The 15,207-nt window shown below is 34.5% G+C and overlaps 2 protein-coding genes across 2 annotated transcripts in view; both read left to right on the top strand.

The window, feature by feature from the left end:
• LOC143246411 (reticulophagy regulator 3-like) overlaps positions 1–210 on the top strand; it is a 33,331-nt gene extending 33,121 nt beyond the window's left edge. The window contains exon 9 of the mRNA XM_076493081.1: positions 55–210. Coding sequence (XP_076349196.1) covers positions 55–113 — 59 coding nt within the window. The 3' untranslated portion in view covers positions 114–210. The remainder of the gene's footprint in view (positions 1–54) is intronic.
• Positions 211–4,563: 4,353 nt separating this feature from the next.
• LOC143246413 (putative acyl-CoA-binding protein) lies at positions 4,564–11,053 on the top strand. The gene is made up of 4 exons (XM_076493083.1): positions 4,564–4,718; positions 7,339–7,453; positions 9,996–10,058; positions 10,837–11,053. The coding sequence occupies exons 1-4, from the start codon at positions 4,704–4,706 to the stop codon at positions 10,911–10,913; spliced, it is 270 nt and encodes an 89-aa protein (XP_076349198.1). The 5' UTR covers positions 4,564–4,703; the 3' UTR covers positions 10,914–11,053.
• Positions 11,054–15,207: the final 4,154 nt, after the last annotated feature.

A 15,207-nucleotide genomic window follows, 5' to 3' on the forward strand; every position in this document is an offset into this window, starting at 1 on the left:
ACTTTTTCTTGTAAGTGACAACTTTAAGATTGATTAAAGTTAATTCTGTTACAGTTTTACCTCCCATCATACAAGCTATCTTGACCCTATTTTCATCCTCTGAGCATTACTGAAAATGTTTCGCACCTGATGCACCAGTCTATTTACCCCATCAGTTTCGTGCCATTCTGGATTGCTCTTGTAACAAACGACACATGAAAATAAAAACAAGTGCAAGTGACATTCCGTGAGCTAGGCAGATATGATAACCGTCACATTACAAACACTTGAAGTTAGGGAAAATTTTTAACATTTTTTTTTATTTAATCTCGGTTTAGGCCCGGTATGGCCATGGGGCTAAGGCGTGCGACTCGTAATCTGAGGATCGCGGGTTCGCATCCCCGTCATGCTCTCCCTTTCACCCGTGGGAGCGTTATAATGTGACGGTTCAATGCCACTATTCGTTGGTAAAAGAGTAGCCCAAAAGTTGGCGGTGGGTGGTTATGACTAGCTGCCTTCACTCTAGTCTTACACTACTAAATTAACGATGGCTGGCGCAGATAGCCCTCGTGTAGCTTTGCATGAAATTCAAAAATAAACAATTCCATGAAAGGGAGAAGGAAGAGAAAGAGCCAACCATCCTCGCAAGTAGAGGTGAAAAATCTTATATGTAATAGATTTATTTGCCACTGGCTTAGAAAAGTACGTTCAAGGAATATAAAGTTAGATTGATCTCGCGAAATTCCACCACACGTTAGTAACTATGGACAAGAGCAAATTTTGACTCAGTGGCTTGTCAAATGATATATTGCGATTCAACTTTATTTTTTAGCATATTAAGCAGAATGTCTTATGAATATTTTCATGAAAAATTTAGTGACATTAATGGTGCGAATTCTTCGAAACCTATCCAATTGTGGTGAATAAAATACATTCAAAAGAATCATATACATAACAGTTATAATAATAAAATATTTTCATTGTCTACGAAGACAAAGCAAAACGGAGTCAGGGTTCTTCGCAATTGTAAATTTTTGCCAAATGTCAGCAAATTACACTATTGGGATAGAACTCAGTTTCTCACGAGACAAAACATTAAAGTTAATTTTATGGCTAGAAAGTAATAAACTTTGAGCATTCTGGATAGAGAATTTTATGGCTAGCAAATAATAAACTTTGAGCATTCTGGATGTGAAGAGGGGTGTTATAACCATCATACTTCAAACGTTGGTTAGTTAATATAATTTTCATTTGTGCACGTGTATTAGTTTGTTTGTTTTGGGAATTTCGCACAAAGCTACTCGAGGGCTATCTGTGCTAGCCGTCCCTAATTTAGCAGTGTAAGACTAGAGGGAAGGCAGCTAGCCATCACCACCCACCGCCAACTCTTGGGCTACTCTTTACCAACGAATAGTGGGATTGACCGTCACATTATACGCCCCCACGGCTGGGAGGGCGAGCATGTTTAGCGCGACGCGGGCACGAACCCGCGACCCTCGGATTACGAGTCGCACGCCTTACGCGCTAGGCCATGCCGGGCCCCGCACGTGTATTATATCTCAAATCTCGGGGGAAAAAAAGGGGATCCTTAAAAGCCGCGGCACTTAACATTGTTTCAGGTAAGATTACAATAAACCAATTTATAATACCATTTTTAATTAGATACATGTTTGTGCGTCACGAAAATGGTGACTACTAAGTGTGAGACCAATATGATAACTCAGGCCATCAAAGAAAGTAAGAAATTAATAAGAGAGAAACGTTAGTCGAAATCCAGTACAACTATCAATAAGACAGTAAAAAACATGCGTTTTTGATAGTTTAAAGATTGACCCTTTATTCATTTACTTCTAATGTATTCTTGATTCAAGGTTACCAGCTTAGTTAATAAATCAAATTACTTCAATGTCGAAGCATTAGTTTCAGTAAAATCTCTCAGTATATTCTGCATTAAACATTCAAAACAATGTGCGAAAGACAGTATATCGGAAAAAAAATGCAGTGCAATACAAAAATATACGTAAAAGGCAGGGTGAAGCCTAGTTTTTATCTTTTCAGTGTTGAACATCTTCAAGAGCAATATAGTAGAAACACGCCAATGTTGAATTCCTCTGAAATTAATATAGTAGAAATGAGGCCTTATTCAAAATCTTCAAAAATAACAAAGCAGGAATCAATAGTTATAACACAGGTAACCCATTATGTAGCTTGTGCTTAACTACAAATAAGTAAACAAACAAAAGTATAATATTTATTGTTGGCTTAAGTAAATTTATAATGTAGATCCAGTCCCAATCGATTGTTATGCTATCTATTATGATGTAATTATAACACAGAAAACAAACTCAACTTTCTATCTTATTCCTGTTTGACAACCTCGAATTAAGGCATGGACTCATCGGGCTGAAGCCCAGGGTCTCTCGCAAATTAGTGGGCCTCAAGATATGGCTATAAATGTATTGCGCGAAAAGGTTCTGTCTCGATGGGATCTCAATAAGTTGAAAAGCCTAGGTTCAATAAAACCCTTAATCTGGCTTTACTGTTAGACTACCTTATGATGATAGTAGATCTAATTATCCATTATAAAAGTAGTACTTATAAGTGTTCTTCACTGGTTTTCATATTGTAAAAAAATTGTGAAATCACTGAAGTTTATATATATACACACACAATTCAGGATCATAAACTTTGCAGAGTTTCGTAAAGTAATTGCTGGATAAATTGGTTGAAGATAAGATCACAAGGGAAATGTTAAAATATAATAAGAATTAAAGATAAATTTGAAGGTTACTGTATAATGAATATACATAAGAAAGGTGAAACAAAGCATGGCTTATTGAGAACAAAGAGAATTTTGTGAGAATGAAAATCATAGAATTATCCCAAGATTAACAAAAGAATATACCATTTTGAGAAAAACGTTCTTTTTAAATAGCGTGTATTTTACTAAATCATCGTTTAACTACAAAACAAAAACAAATGTTAGCATGACAGTTTTCACTTCAAGAAAGGTCAAACTGGTTAAGTTTGATCTAACTGCTTGTTTTATTCTGGATTATACACGAAACTGGTTAAGTTTGATCTAACTGCTTGTTTTATACTGGATTATACACGAAAATATAATTGATCATTATATGGATGAGCCAAACGTCTGATTTGATTCTGATGGTTAGCACTTTAGACTATTAAAAAACTGTTAGATATTATTTAAAAATTACTCAAAATAAAGTTGAAGCGGTCTGATTCATATTGAAAGAGCACAGATAGGCAGCCAGTTATGTGGCTTTGTTTGAAATTAAGCATAAAGCTGCGCAATGAACTATTTGTGCTCTGTCCACCACGGGTATCGGAATCCAGTTTTTAGCGCTGTGAATCCGCAGACATGCCGATGTGACACTGGGGAGAATGGGTAGCCTTATGCTTAAACTGCAAACGAACAATCAAATTGATTTTTTTTAAGAAATGAAAATTAAAGTGTTTCAAGCGACATTACATTCAAATAAGATATATATACAATTACGTTAAAATCAATTATAAAACAACATAAAGTATATCATTATATAGCGACCAAAGATAGAAACAATAACTGACAAAAAACATATTTTAATGACAAATAATATTTGCCATGAGACAATAGTATCAGGATTATGATATTTTTAACACTAGATTCTTTATGCGATCCGTTTGAGTTTGTCTGAGTGAATGTGAGTATAACAATACAGTGGAACCCCTCTAATCAGGCCAGTTTGTCTCAGTCCCGAAGGTGGCTGCTTAAGAGGGGTTCCACTGTACATAATTAGAAATTATGTAAACAAAAAAAAAAAACTGTGATTGAATGACCGCTTTCAAGGGGTGGCCGCTTAGAGGGGTTCCACTGTATTTAAAACTCACCAAATTCGCCATATCTATTGTTAAAGACGCGCTGGGCTTAATACCAGAATTAACCAATCTTTTGTTGTGTTTATAACTTTAGAATGCTTCCTTGTTAGAAGAGATAATGGTCTATATTTTTTTGTTCTTTTCAATGGTCAAGAAGAATTAATAATTTTAGAAGGTGGAAAGTAATGTGTTCTTTTTCGATATAATTTCTGAACGGACATGTTTCTTTAATTTTATGTTATAAGAACGTTATATAAAAGTACAATGCATTGACTTTTTCAGGCTTATACACTCGAATAAACCTTTCCAATTACTTAGTGCATATTTCAACCGCATGTATTACCTACCATCTGTGTTTATAAACTGGTCAATTGATTTTCTTACAATTTAGTTCGTAATGATAATTGTAGGTTTCTTAATAAACAATCAATAGTAATATCGTGTGTCAAGTATCTCGACAACGCCTGGATAGAGTCCTATTGACAAATACATGAAAGCTCTGTGAAAGGTTTGGAGTTCGGACAGTTTTGCAAGCATGTACAGATATATATAAGTATCTGTACTTTTAGACATAATAATTTCTTTTAAGATTTGTTTACATACTATGAATGTACTTAAGTCTATTATAGAATTACGGGATGAAATCTATCGTGTTTTTTTTCAATTCAGTTAATTTTTAAAAGTTTTAAAGACTTCCTTTTTGGCATTAAAAAGAGATAAAACGTTGAGACGGCGCTGCAATCAACCCCATAGTGACAAAAACGCGCGTTTTCATGTAAGTCGTGTTTAGAAAGAGAACGTAAGTGATTCGGCGGTAGTGGTAACGTGAAGTCTAGAACCAGAAAATGTCTCTTGATGAGGTGAGATATTTAGTGTAACTTTAAAAGTAAGTAATATTATTTTTGTCAAGGAAGTTACAGAACTAATTTTAATGATAGTAGTTTCGTGTGAACTAGGTTAAATCTGTTTTAAAAATTTAAATTAACTCAAATGTAATAAATAGTTCTACTAGGTTTTAATGGCATTCTGCTTCGAAAGTCAAAAAAGGAAGAAAAAATTGACAGAGAAAATCCTGAATTTTAAAAGTATATTTAATAGTATAATTTAATTGACAGAGAAAATAATGAATTTTGAAGATATATTTAATTATATATGCTGTTTGTTTTTTTTCTTGGGTGAAAAGCTATTTTGTGATCTGTTACTTTTTAATTTTATTGGCCTAAACTATGCCATTATTGTGTGACTTATAACACTGATTTAGTGACTGTGAATATGACTATTATTATATACTATAGTGCAGGAGTATGTGCATTACTGCTGCTGGTAGTAATATTACTGGTATTAGTATTCAACATTTGTCTCGTAGGACATACCATTGTTGTCAGTACCTTTTTTATTCACGGCTTATATCTGATATCACTGTATTACCAATGAGTTCGAACTGTAGTGTAATTATAAGACTGATTTGTACACGCCATTAGTTTTAACTTTAGGTTTACTGAACATTAATTAAGAAAAGCTTACAATTATGAACTATTTTAAGTTTGTTGCCGAAAAAGAGAAAAGGTTAAAAACCAAAGTTTAGTGTATTTGTAAATGATGCTAAATAAATAAAAGTAGCTTTATAAAGTAAGAACTATATAAACGAAACTGAATGTTATATTAAATGAAAACGTTGCAACAAAGTATTATAAGTAGTAGATGTATTAGCATATAGCAGAGTGAAGAGTTCACGTTTGCGGACTGGCTTGTCTCGAGTACCATGACAACCGAACGTTTCAAATCAAAGAAATGCTAACTACGGTTAAAATGTGACGGTCAATCCCGTTGTTTGTTAGTAAAAGAGTAGTCCAAGAGTTGGCGGTGGATGGTGACAACTAGCTGCCTTCCCTCTAGTCTTACACTGCGAAATTCAAAAACAAACTTCTTTGCGTGTTTCCTTCGGATTCATAACTGGAGCCAACGTTATTTTTTTATCACATGTACTAAAAAGAACTCTGAATATAAATAAATAAAACAGAAGTAAACTTAGCAAATTTACGAAAATTCGTGAATTAGTTGTCTGTACAAGGGAGCGATTTTTCGGCATCATTCAGGAGAGTTTTCTTTATGATCTGAAGCTCTGAATTTCATACGGAGTGACAGTTTCAATCGTTTAAAGTATTTCAGAAGTTTGTTGGAAAAGTTTGAAAAAGCACAATTTATTCAAATTTGGTAACGTCATAGGAGAAAAGTTAAGAAAGCAAGGACTCAAACATTTCTATGTAGGGGTACAGCACTTCTATTGAGGGTCAGGGCCGAAGTTTAGTTGTGAAGTGAAATTAGCTTGTTAGTACGAGGAATTCAGTTTTTAACTTATGATGTTTTTAATTTTTTGAAACATGTTTTGAATTAGTCATTCTCACGGAAACGAATAACCATGTTCGACTCTTTCTGTAAAACCGAACGATTGCAATTTGTTCCTTGATGACGAGAAACCCAGTTGAAATAAAAATGTATCTCGGAACGTATGGTTTGGACATTAACACTTACGACTTGTCAATAAAGATGTTAATGCCCATATAAGCCGTTCTGAGATTTCAATCTATGTCGTTCTCTAACGACCAGTACAAGAAGTATCGTAACAAAACAAACATGAACGAATGTTTCGATCGATGTACTTGTGAATGCCTTCAGACATCCAAAAAAATGGTAAAACACAGTGATTAAGGTTGAAACTTTGCCAACTCCAGCCAAGTTTCAACCTTAGTCACTACAGAATTAACCATTTAATGTAAATACAGGCAGTGCCGTAAAACTGCACAAAGTAAATGGTCACGATCCAACTAGCAGCCCAGAACAAGACGAGACACGTAAAATTCAGTGAGAAAACGACGTATTTTGTGCCCTTTAACTGCTTGTCAAATGTTACGCTGTCATTTGCATTCAACTAACCTCTATTTTTTTTATAAACAGCTTTCAAAATTACGGTTAAGTAGCTGTTTGCATGTTGGGCTTATTAAGCGTAATTGGTTGAAACAAACCTGCGTAAACGATGGCAGGACTTGTATTGCTAGGATGGTTAGTCTTCTATTTGACTAAGATATTAAGACCCACAGGACAATTATACACGTGCGTCTGCACTTCATTTAATAAAGCGTGTTTGCATACCTCAAATACCTGGTGAGGTTTAAAATGGATAACAATTTTCTTTTGCAGCTACAAAATTAAAAAGAAAATGTAAATAAAATACACAAGTAATAATATTGGTTTAGGTTAAAAAATGTTAAGGGTTAACTAATCAAACTCTGACACTTGGAGTGTCAAAAATGTACTAATGTATCATTTGTTGGTTTGAGGGGTTTCGGTATTTTTTATTTGGTGTTAGAATAATACAAAGCTCTAGCTTATCGCGTTTGAGAAAATATACACTAGAGATCTTGTTACACATATGTGCTTCTTTCTGTCTGCTTCAACTAATAAGGAACTGGACATTTACAGAATTTTACTAAAGCTGCTGAAGATGTGAAGAATTTGAAAAACAAACCAACAGATGAGGAACTTTTAGAGATTTATGCACTGTACAAACAATCTGTCATTGGTGATTGCAACACTGGTAAGATCGTTTTAATAAAACATTTTTATCTGTGTGTTTAACTGATAGGATAATTTCGTATCGTCCAATTCTTGATTCTAATGTAAATTTTATTTGAAATATCAGGAGAAACTTTAACATATTTTTTACCCTTTATAATGTGTTTTTCTAATAAACCACTCTTACATTTTTAGACTTTATAATTTGGATTTTTTAATTCCTATAATAGTATATCCTATAAATAATTCGCAGCTAAAACATACAATAAATAATTCTAAACTGTAAACAGTAACAATGTTTAATAGTTGGTTATTTTAGTAAAAAACATTTACTCTATAGAATAAATATAACAATAAAATGAAACAAAAATACACATGAGAGGTAATACCCCTCTGGTGTAAAGCCATAGCCCAAGTGAAGAGAAAGTCGTTAACTCAACATGTGTAGTAAGTACATTAAAACATGGGTAAAGTGTTATACGGGCATCACAATTTCTAAAATATTCTGAAAGTCGAACTTTGATGCACGAGTTACATACCATGGTAACAAACTGGAAATATTTAAGTTTTTATTCTCATGTGACGTGAATTATATCAAATTTTCAAGAGGTTATAAAATTAAATATATACTCTTCAAAGCAAGAAACGCAAAAGGGATATTTTTGTTATTTTAAAGAGAAATATATGTAATAACGTTACAAGCTCATAGTATGTGATGTTACACGTGTTAAGGCACTGATTGTCAGACCAAAATGACAATAAAAGTTGTGCACTTTGAAAACGGAGGGAAACATCGGATTTTTCGCCAAAACGCATTCGTGTCCAATAAATTTGTTTGAGAGATCTGCATGTTCTGCAAGTGCAACATGTGCAAAATCCCTATAAAAGTGACGGGTTCTCGGTTTCCATATCTCAGTGTTAAGCCACCGACACGCAATACAGTTACGCCAAGACTGACTGAAGCACAACGAAACAAAGCCATTGATCGCTTCGAAGCAGGCGAATCTCGATCAGATGTTCCCAGAGCTGTGAATGTCCACCCAAGCACCATCACAAGGCTATGGAATCGTCACCAACAACATGGATCAACTCGTGACCGTCCAGCATCTGGGAGACCTCGTGTGACCACGCCCGCATAAGATCGCAACATCCGGTTACGTCACCTTCGGAATAGGACCACCACTGCGACGTCTACTGCCTCAACCATACCAGGGCTGCGTAGGATTTCCGATCAGACCGTACGCAAACGTCGACGTTGAAAAACGTCGTTGACGTTCACCATGACAATGCCCGTCCTCACACAGCCCGACTCACCACTGTCTTCTTGAGACACCACAACATCAACGTTCTTCCCTGGCCCTCCAGATCACCAGATTTAAACCCCATCGAACATCTTTGGGACGAGTTGGACCGACGTCTGCGACGGCGACAACCTCAACCGCAGACTCTACCTCAGCTTGCAGCAGCTTTGCAGGCTGAGTGGACAGCCATTCCACAGGATGTGATTCGTCATCTCATCGCTTCCATGGGCAGGAGATGCCAAGCAGTTATTGATGCTCACGGGGGGCATACTCGTTATTGACGTTGAGTGACGTTAAACGTCAACTAGTGAGCGTGGACTTCGCCTTTGCAGACTTTGGATGTTCAGCAGTGAATGTGCAAAGTTTCACACATGTCATACAGAACTACCCGGAATAAACTTGTTAACAATATGTCTCAAATTTTGCCTTTTGCGTTTCTTTTTGTGAAGAGTATATATGAATTATTCACATCTACACCTTTCACCCTGATTGTGTACATGATTATCCGATTACGAATTTCTTGGATTGATTAAGGTCATTGATACAATGCTTTTATAAACATTCATGTTAAACCGATAAGACAATTATATTTTCCCTCCCTACTTTTGTTTCAGTTATGAACTATGGTACCGAAACATGAAACACTAATTTACGTTTTCAACTAATGCATGGTTTATCACCGGGTTAATGGCTTTTGCCATATAATCCATTTTAAAATTACGATAGTAAGAAACAATTACAGTGGCTAACGATAACCCACATGAATATAATTGATGATAGGCTTAAGCTAAGCTATAGGATAAATATTTAAAATCCTATTGCGTATTTTAGACTTTAAAATATCCTTTCTTACACTTAAGTATACGAAACAGTCGTATAGGAGCAACATAATATATGTTTACTTCTACTGATTATTTTAACAGTGTATCTGGTGTGTGTATGTATGGTAAAATTAAAGGAAGCCGTTAACAGACCACAACTATATGATAAGGCTAATGTCTCAAGTCTGATAAACCTATTCAAACATGTCTTTTGTTTTTTCATTACTAGCTCTTTGGTTTATATGTTGTATTCTGAACAATAATCTGTACTGATCTAGTAACCATACGACCATTGATCGTTATCACGAATCATGACTGTTTATCAGCTGTCACGAATCATGATTGTTTGTTAACTGGTATATTTTTTGGCTTGTCTGATTTTATTTTATAAATCAGTTGGAAGTAGAAATCATATAATGTCAGTTTCGTTTCCATGTTTCAGATCGACCTGGTTTACTAGACCCAAAAGGTAAAGCAAAGTGGGATGCTTGGAATTCCAAAAAGGGTACGTTTAAAGAACTTTGGCATATTCTACTGTTTTGAGTTAGCGACGTGTATAAAGATTTGAGTAACAACATGGAATTGTAGAATGAATATTCACATATCTCATACATGTTGGTAATCACACAAATATTACGATAATAATTTTAGGGATATTTAGAAAAAATGAAATGATTGAAAAACAAACAAACTCGTAGCCCTTGCGCTTTCGAAATGTGGCTCTTTCTTCTTCAGGGGCAAACTGTTTGTCCCTGAAGAAAAAAAAAATCCATCTTTCGAAAGTTGGGTTATAGGGTTTTTATCACTTTGTATCAAGCCTTCTTGAACCCACGTGTTCTTCGGACATCATGAATATAAAAATAAAATAATACGTATATCTTTTGAGGAACTGACATAATTTTTTTTACAGGCTTGAAGACACTGTGTGTGTGTGTGGGGGGGGGCTTTTCTTACAGCAAAGCCACATCGGGCTATTTGATGAGCCCAGCGAGAGGAATCGAACCCTTGATTTTAGCGTTGTAAATCCGTAGACTTGCAAGCTGTACTAGCGGGGGGCGAAGTGTTGAGCTGTCTTTAGCTAAATATTTAAAACCAAACAAACGTTATGATTTAATTAATTATTTTAGCATTAATTACGAAGTAAAACATTGATAATTTAAACGAATTGTATCCTTAATATAATTTTTTGTATTTTTTTACCTTGAGTGAGTGTTGGTGTCAAATAACATTTAAGTCAGTTATATCAATATTAGATTGAGGATAACTTTTATGTTTATTCACAGGAATGCCCCAGGACTCAGCGAAAGAAAAGTACATCGCAAAAGCCAATCAACTCGTGGAAACCCATGGGTTGAAATGATGAAGTTGTTAAATACTGATTACATTATTGTACTGTACACGCTAATATCTTGTTTAATAATGTAAAATCTGTGTAGTTAGTGTATCTTATCTGTAATTCTTCAGAAATAAACGTCTGGAAACAGTTTTCATCTACTTTAATACCACGATGTTTTAATTCTTTGCAATATTTAGAAAGTTGTAATGGAACATTTCTTTAAATTACATGTCAACTGAATGTGCCTGTAATTCGGTAATGTAGCCATTCAGAAAAAAAACACAAGTATGTTTCTGTATAAGTCATTAATGATTGTACAGTGAACTATAGAAGTAAGTCAATAAATCACATTATCCCTTTGTCTCACTGTTTCTTAAAGTGCGTAATGGTAAGTCAATAAAACACTTCTTATTTTACATATTAAGAACACTGCATGGCCTGGTTGTTAGGGCTGCTCTGCTCGTAATCTGAGGGTCTTGGGTGCGTATTCCCATCACACTAAACATGTTCGTCCTTTCAGCCGTGGGGGTGTTATAATGTGATGTTCAATCCCATTATGTGTTAATAAAAACAGTTGGCGGTGGGTGCTGATGACTAGCTGCCTTCCCTAATCTTACACTACTACATTCTACTGTTAATACTTTTCTCCTTCAACCATGAGGGCATTATATGATGTGACAGTGAATTTCACTATTCGTTGGTAAGAGAGTAATCCAAAAGTTGGCGGTGGGTGGTGATTATTTGCCTTCCTTCTAGTTTTGCACTAGTAAATTAGGGACAACTAGTGCAGATTGCATAGTTTCTCGCGAAAATTGAAAACAAAAACTGATTTATTAGCGGTACTTTTGATAGTGCATGTTGATACTAATAACGTTAAAAAGCTGTTAGAAATTATAAATTTTTTTATTAGTTTATACTGTGTTGCTGATTATTCCCCAGGGTCGGTTGTGTGTGTCACTAGGGCTAGCAACGTTGATAATGGGTGCTGTTCACAGACTGCCTTCTCAGTGACCTGTAATTTCAAAAATAAGAACAGATTTGCGTAGTTTTGCGCGTAAATTTTAAGTCTGTTCCAACGAACTGTCTCTTTCATCTGAAATTAGGGCACTGAAGCTGTAATCACTGTCGTAAATAGTGGTTGAGTTACTTAATGTCATAGATATGTCTAAGCTTTTTCTAAAGGAAAATAAGTATTATATTATGGTATATTAAAACAAATGTCTTTATTAATAAACTGTTTTTAACTGTGTAAAATAAATTAACAACAGAAACTACTTTCTAAGAGCGTTATTTAACAGGTGTTTTTATCCTTCTAATCTAATATTTTGATGACAGACATGAACCACTGGTAGGCTTATAATAAAGCGCATATATATGATTTTGTTTTTGATAGGAAGCAGTTTCCTCATTTCTTCCCATTAGTGATAATTTAGGAATAACCTGTTTTGTGTGCATGAAAAGATAATGACATCCGGACGTTACATCATCAAAAATATAAAGTTTAAATAAAACACTATTCGGAGTATATATTAAAGTCAAACTGAAACGTGGTTTTTGTATTAAAACTTTCAGTGGTATTTAGTATAATATTTTTGGGCTTTTGGTATTTAAATATGCTACATATTAAAACAAAATATTTGTACGCGAATACTGTTCAACTTTAAATGAGTGTACGTCGCTAAAACTTCAGGCACGTGTCTGTCAGCACGTCTCGTGATGTCATGCTTGAAGGGATTCTTAACAACCAATGGTATCTTGAGACAAATTTAATAAGAAATTTCTCACCAGAGGGAGTTATTCAAGGCCAATCGCGAAGAAGGAAAAACTCCTAAGTATTTATTAAGATTTCTACAAGGTTTTATTTACTCCATTTTTTTCTCTCTTCATAAATAGTCATATTTCCTGTTTTCACAAGTAGAGACATAAAAGTGGGGCGAAGTCTTTCCTCATACGTTTGAACAAACACTAGAAATTATTTAAAAAATTTTCCTTCAAAATTACTAAACCAGCAAGATATAACAGATCAAATGTAATAGAACCAAACGGTATTGCATTCTTCGCGAATAATATTTCAAAACCTCTATAGATCAAAACCACCGACAAAAACATTATAAATAACCGGTAATTTTATAAATTATGGATAAGGGTTATTTCTTCTATTGGAAGGTCGAAGGATAGCTTTCATAGGAACTATAGGACTAAAGTTAGTAAATGAGACGGTGGTTATTATGAAGTTGAACACGTTTATGTGAAGGCAGGCCCATGTGGTTAGGGCGCTCACCTCGTGATATGAGGTTCGCGGGTCAGAATCCCTGTCACATCGAACTTGCTCGCCCTTGTAACCATGGGGGTATAATGTAACGGTCAATCCAACTATTCGTTGGTAAAAGAGAAGTCCGAGAATTGACAGTCGGTGATTATGACTAGCTGCTTTCCCTAAACTGGAGACGGCTAACACATAACCCTCGTGAAGCTTTGCGCGAAATTCAAAAGACAATGATTTTTTTATATATTTACTAAAAATAAGCTAAAAAAACTAGTTTAGAAAATAACGAAAACTTGTATTTTAAAACCATTTTTTCAGTTTAAATATTCTATAAAATTTACATTCCCATTTCATCTCAGATTTCAGTCTGAAACTATTAGTTTATCATAATTCTATATATAGTAGTATAACGAAGGCAGTTTCAAGAGGAACCGAAAACTTTCTTTTGTAAAATCGATATAAATTGAAGTTGTATATTAAGTGAAGAAATAATATGGTAAATCACAGCGTGGGTGAAAATCGTTTGATCAGAGAGCAAAAGAAGCGAGAAGTTGTTGATTGGCGAAATAAAACAATTCTGAATTAAAACACTAGAAGCCGAAATAAATAAAAAAACACTTTGATTATATAGTTAAGGAATAGTTTTTACTAATAATTTAACTTGGACAAGTTCATAATTCTTGTGAACAGTTATAATTTGAGCACGATGAAATAGAAACAACAAAGAAAACAAATCCAATTTTCGTAAGTGACCACAGCGAAAGTTTTGAAGTTTCCAAGAAGTGAACAGTATCTGTCATAAAAGTGGTCATCTACTTCAAGAATTAAGTCAAAACTAGTTTAGACAAAAACTACCAGCAAAGAGTTTTTCGCTGCCTGAAATTTCAATTATTTAATAATAGACGGTTAGTTTCTTTTAGACTGCAGCTGAGTTAATTACAAGTGTGTATTTTAATATAACAAGTGCACTGTAAAGGCTTCTAACAGAAACGAGACGGAGATTTTGTTGAAATGACTTGTTATAGGCAGTTCTATTATGTAAGTAAAACTAATTTTTTTTACAAATAGTTCCCTAGATTTTGAATTCAAGGGTTCATGGTTTGCTTCCCGTTGCTGCAAAATCGCGCTTTTTACTTTAGTGACTGTTAAATCCCACTGATCGGTCATATGAGAGTAACCAAAGAATTGCTGATTGGTGCTCTTGAATGGCTGCCTTCTCTCCTTCTAGTCATTTTTAACCTTTTTTTGTTTACAGACCACAATGGGATATTATACACAATGCTATTGCTTCCCTTCCATAATAACGAGACGTTTCCTTTTGGAGGCCTCCTCTTCCGTAGTTCAATGGAAAGTCTCACAGCTTATAACGCTCACATTCGAATTTTGACACATATGGTGAGCAGAATATAGCTTTGTGCTTAATAACAAACAAATAAGACTCTGAAGTAAGAACCGCTGCTCTACTCTGTAAATTGAAATTTTAAAACGAGTTGTATCTTTATTTCCGCTCCCCGCCAGTACAGCGGTATGTCTACAGATTTACAACGCTAAAATCAGGGGCTCGATTCCCCTCGGTGGGCTCAGCAGATGGCCCGATGTGGCTTTGCTAGAAGAAAACAAAAACAGGTACACACATCTTTATTTCCTGTAAAAAATATCAATTATAAAGCTGCTTGACCAGCGTTCGAAATTTTCCTGGAGGTTTAGGAAATGATTTGAGCGATATAAAACAAGTTTTAGACGTGGCTAGATTAGAGTTGATTGTTGATTTATTACTGGATCAACCAATTAGTACAGTGCTGAGAATTTTAATTTACATTAGTAATAGGGATACAAAAAATATTCCGAGTATAAAGACATTGGCATATTAAAAAATATATATATATTGACTCAGATACGTTATTCATTTTGAAGTTAGGCCTCTCGTTAGTTTAATGATAGATAAATGGAACTCGTACAAGTACCAGAAGTTGTAAAGGAAAAATAAAATGTTTTCATTATCAATAAATGGACTGGATTTTGCATTAATATTTTTACTAAATAGCCCCAGAA

The sequence above is a fragment of the Tachypleus tridentatus genome, chromosome 3 (genome assembly GCF_004210375.1).
Source record: "Tachypleus tridentatus isolate NWPU-2018 chromosome 3, ASM421037v1, whole genome shotgun sequence".
NCBI classification, from domain to species: domain Eukaryota; kingdom Metazoa; phylum Arthropoda; class Merostomata; order Xiphosura; family Limulidae; genus Tachypleus; species Tachypleus tridentatus.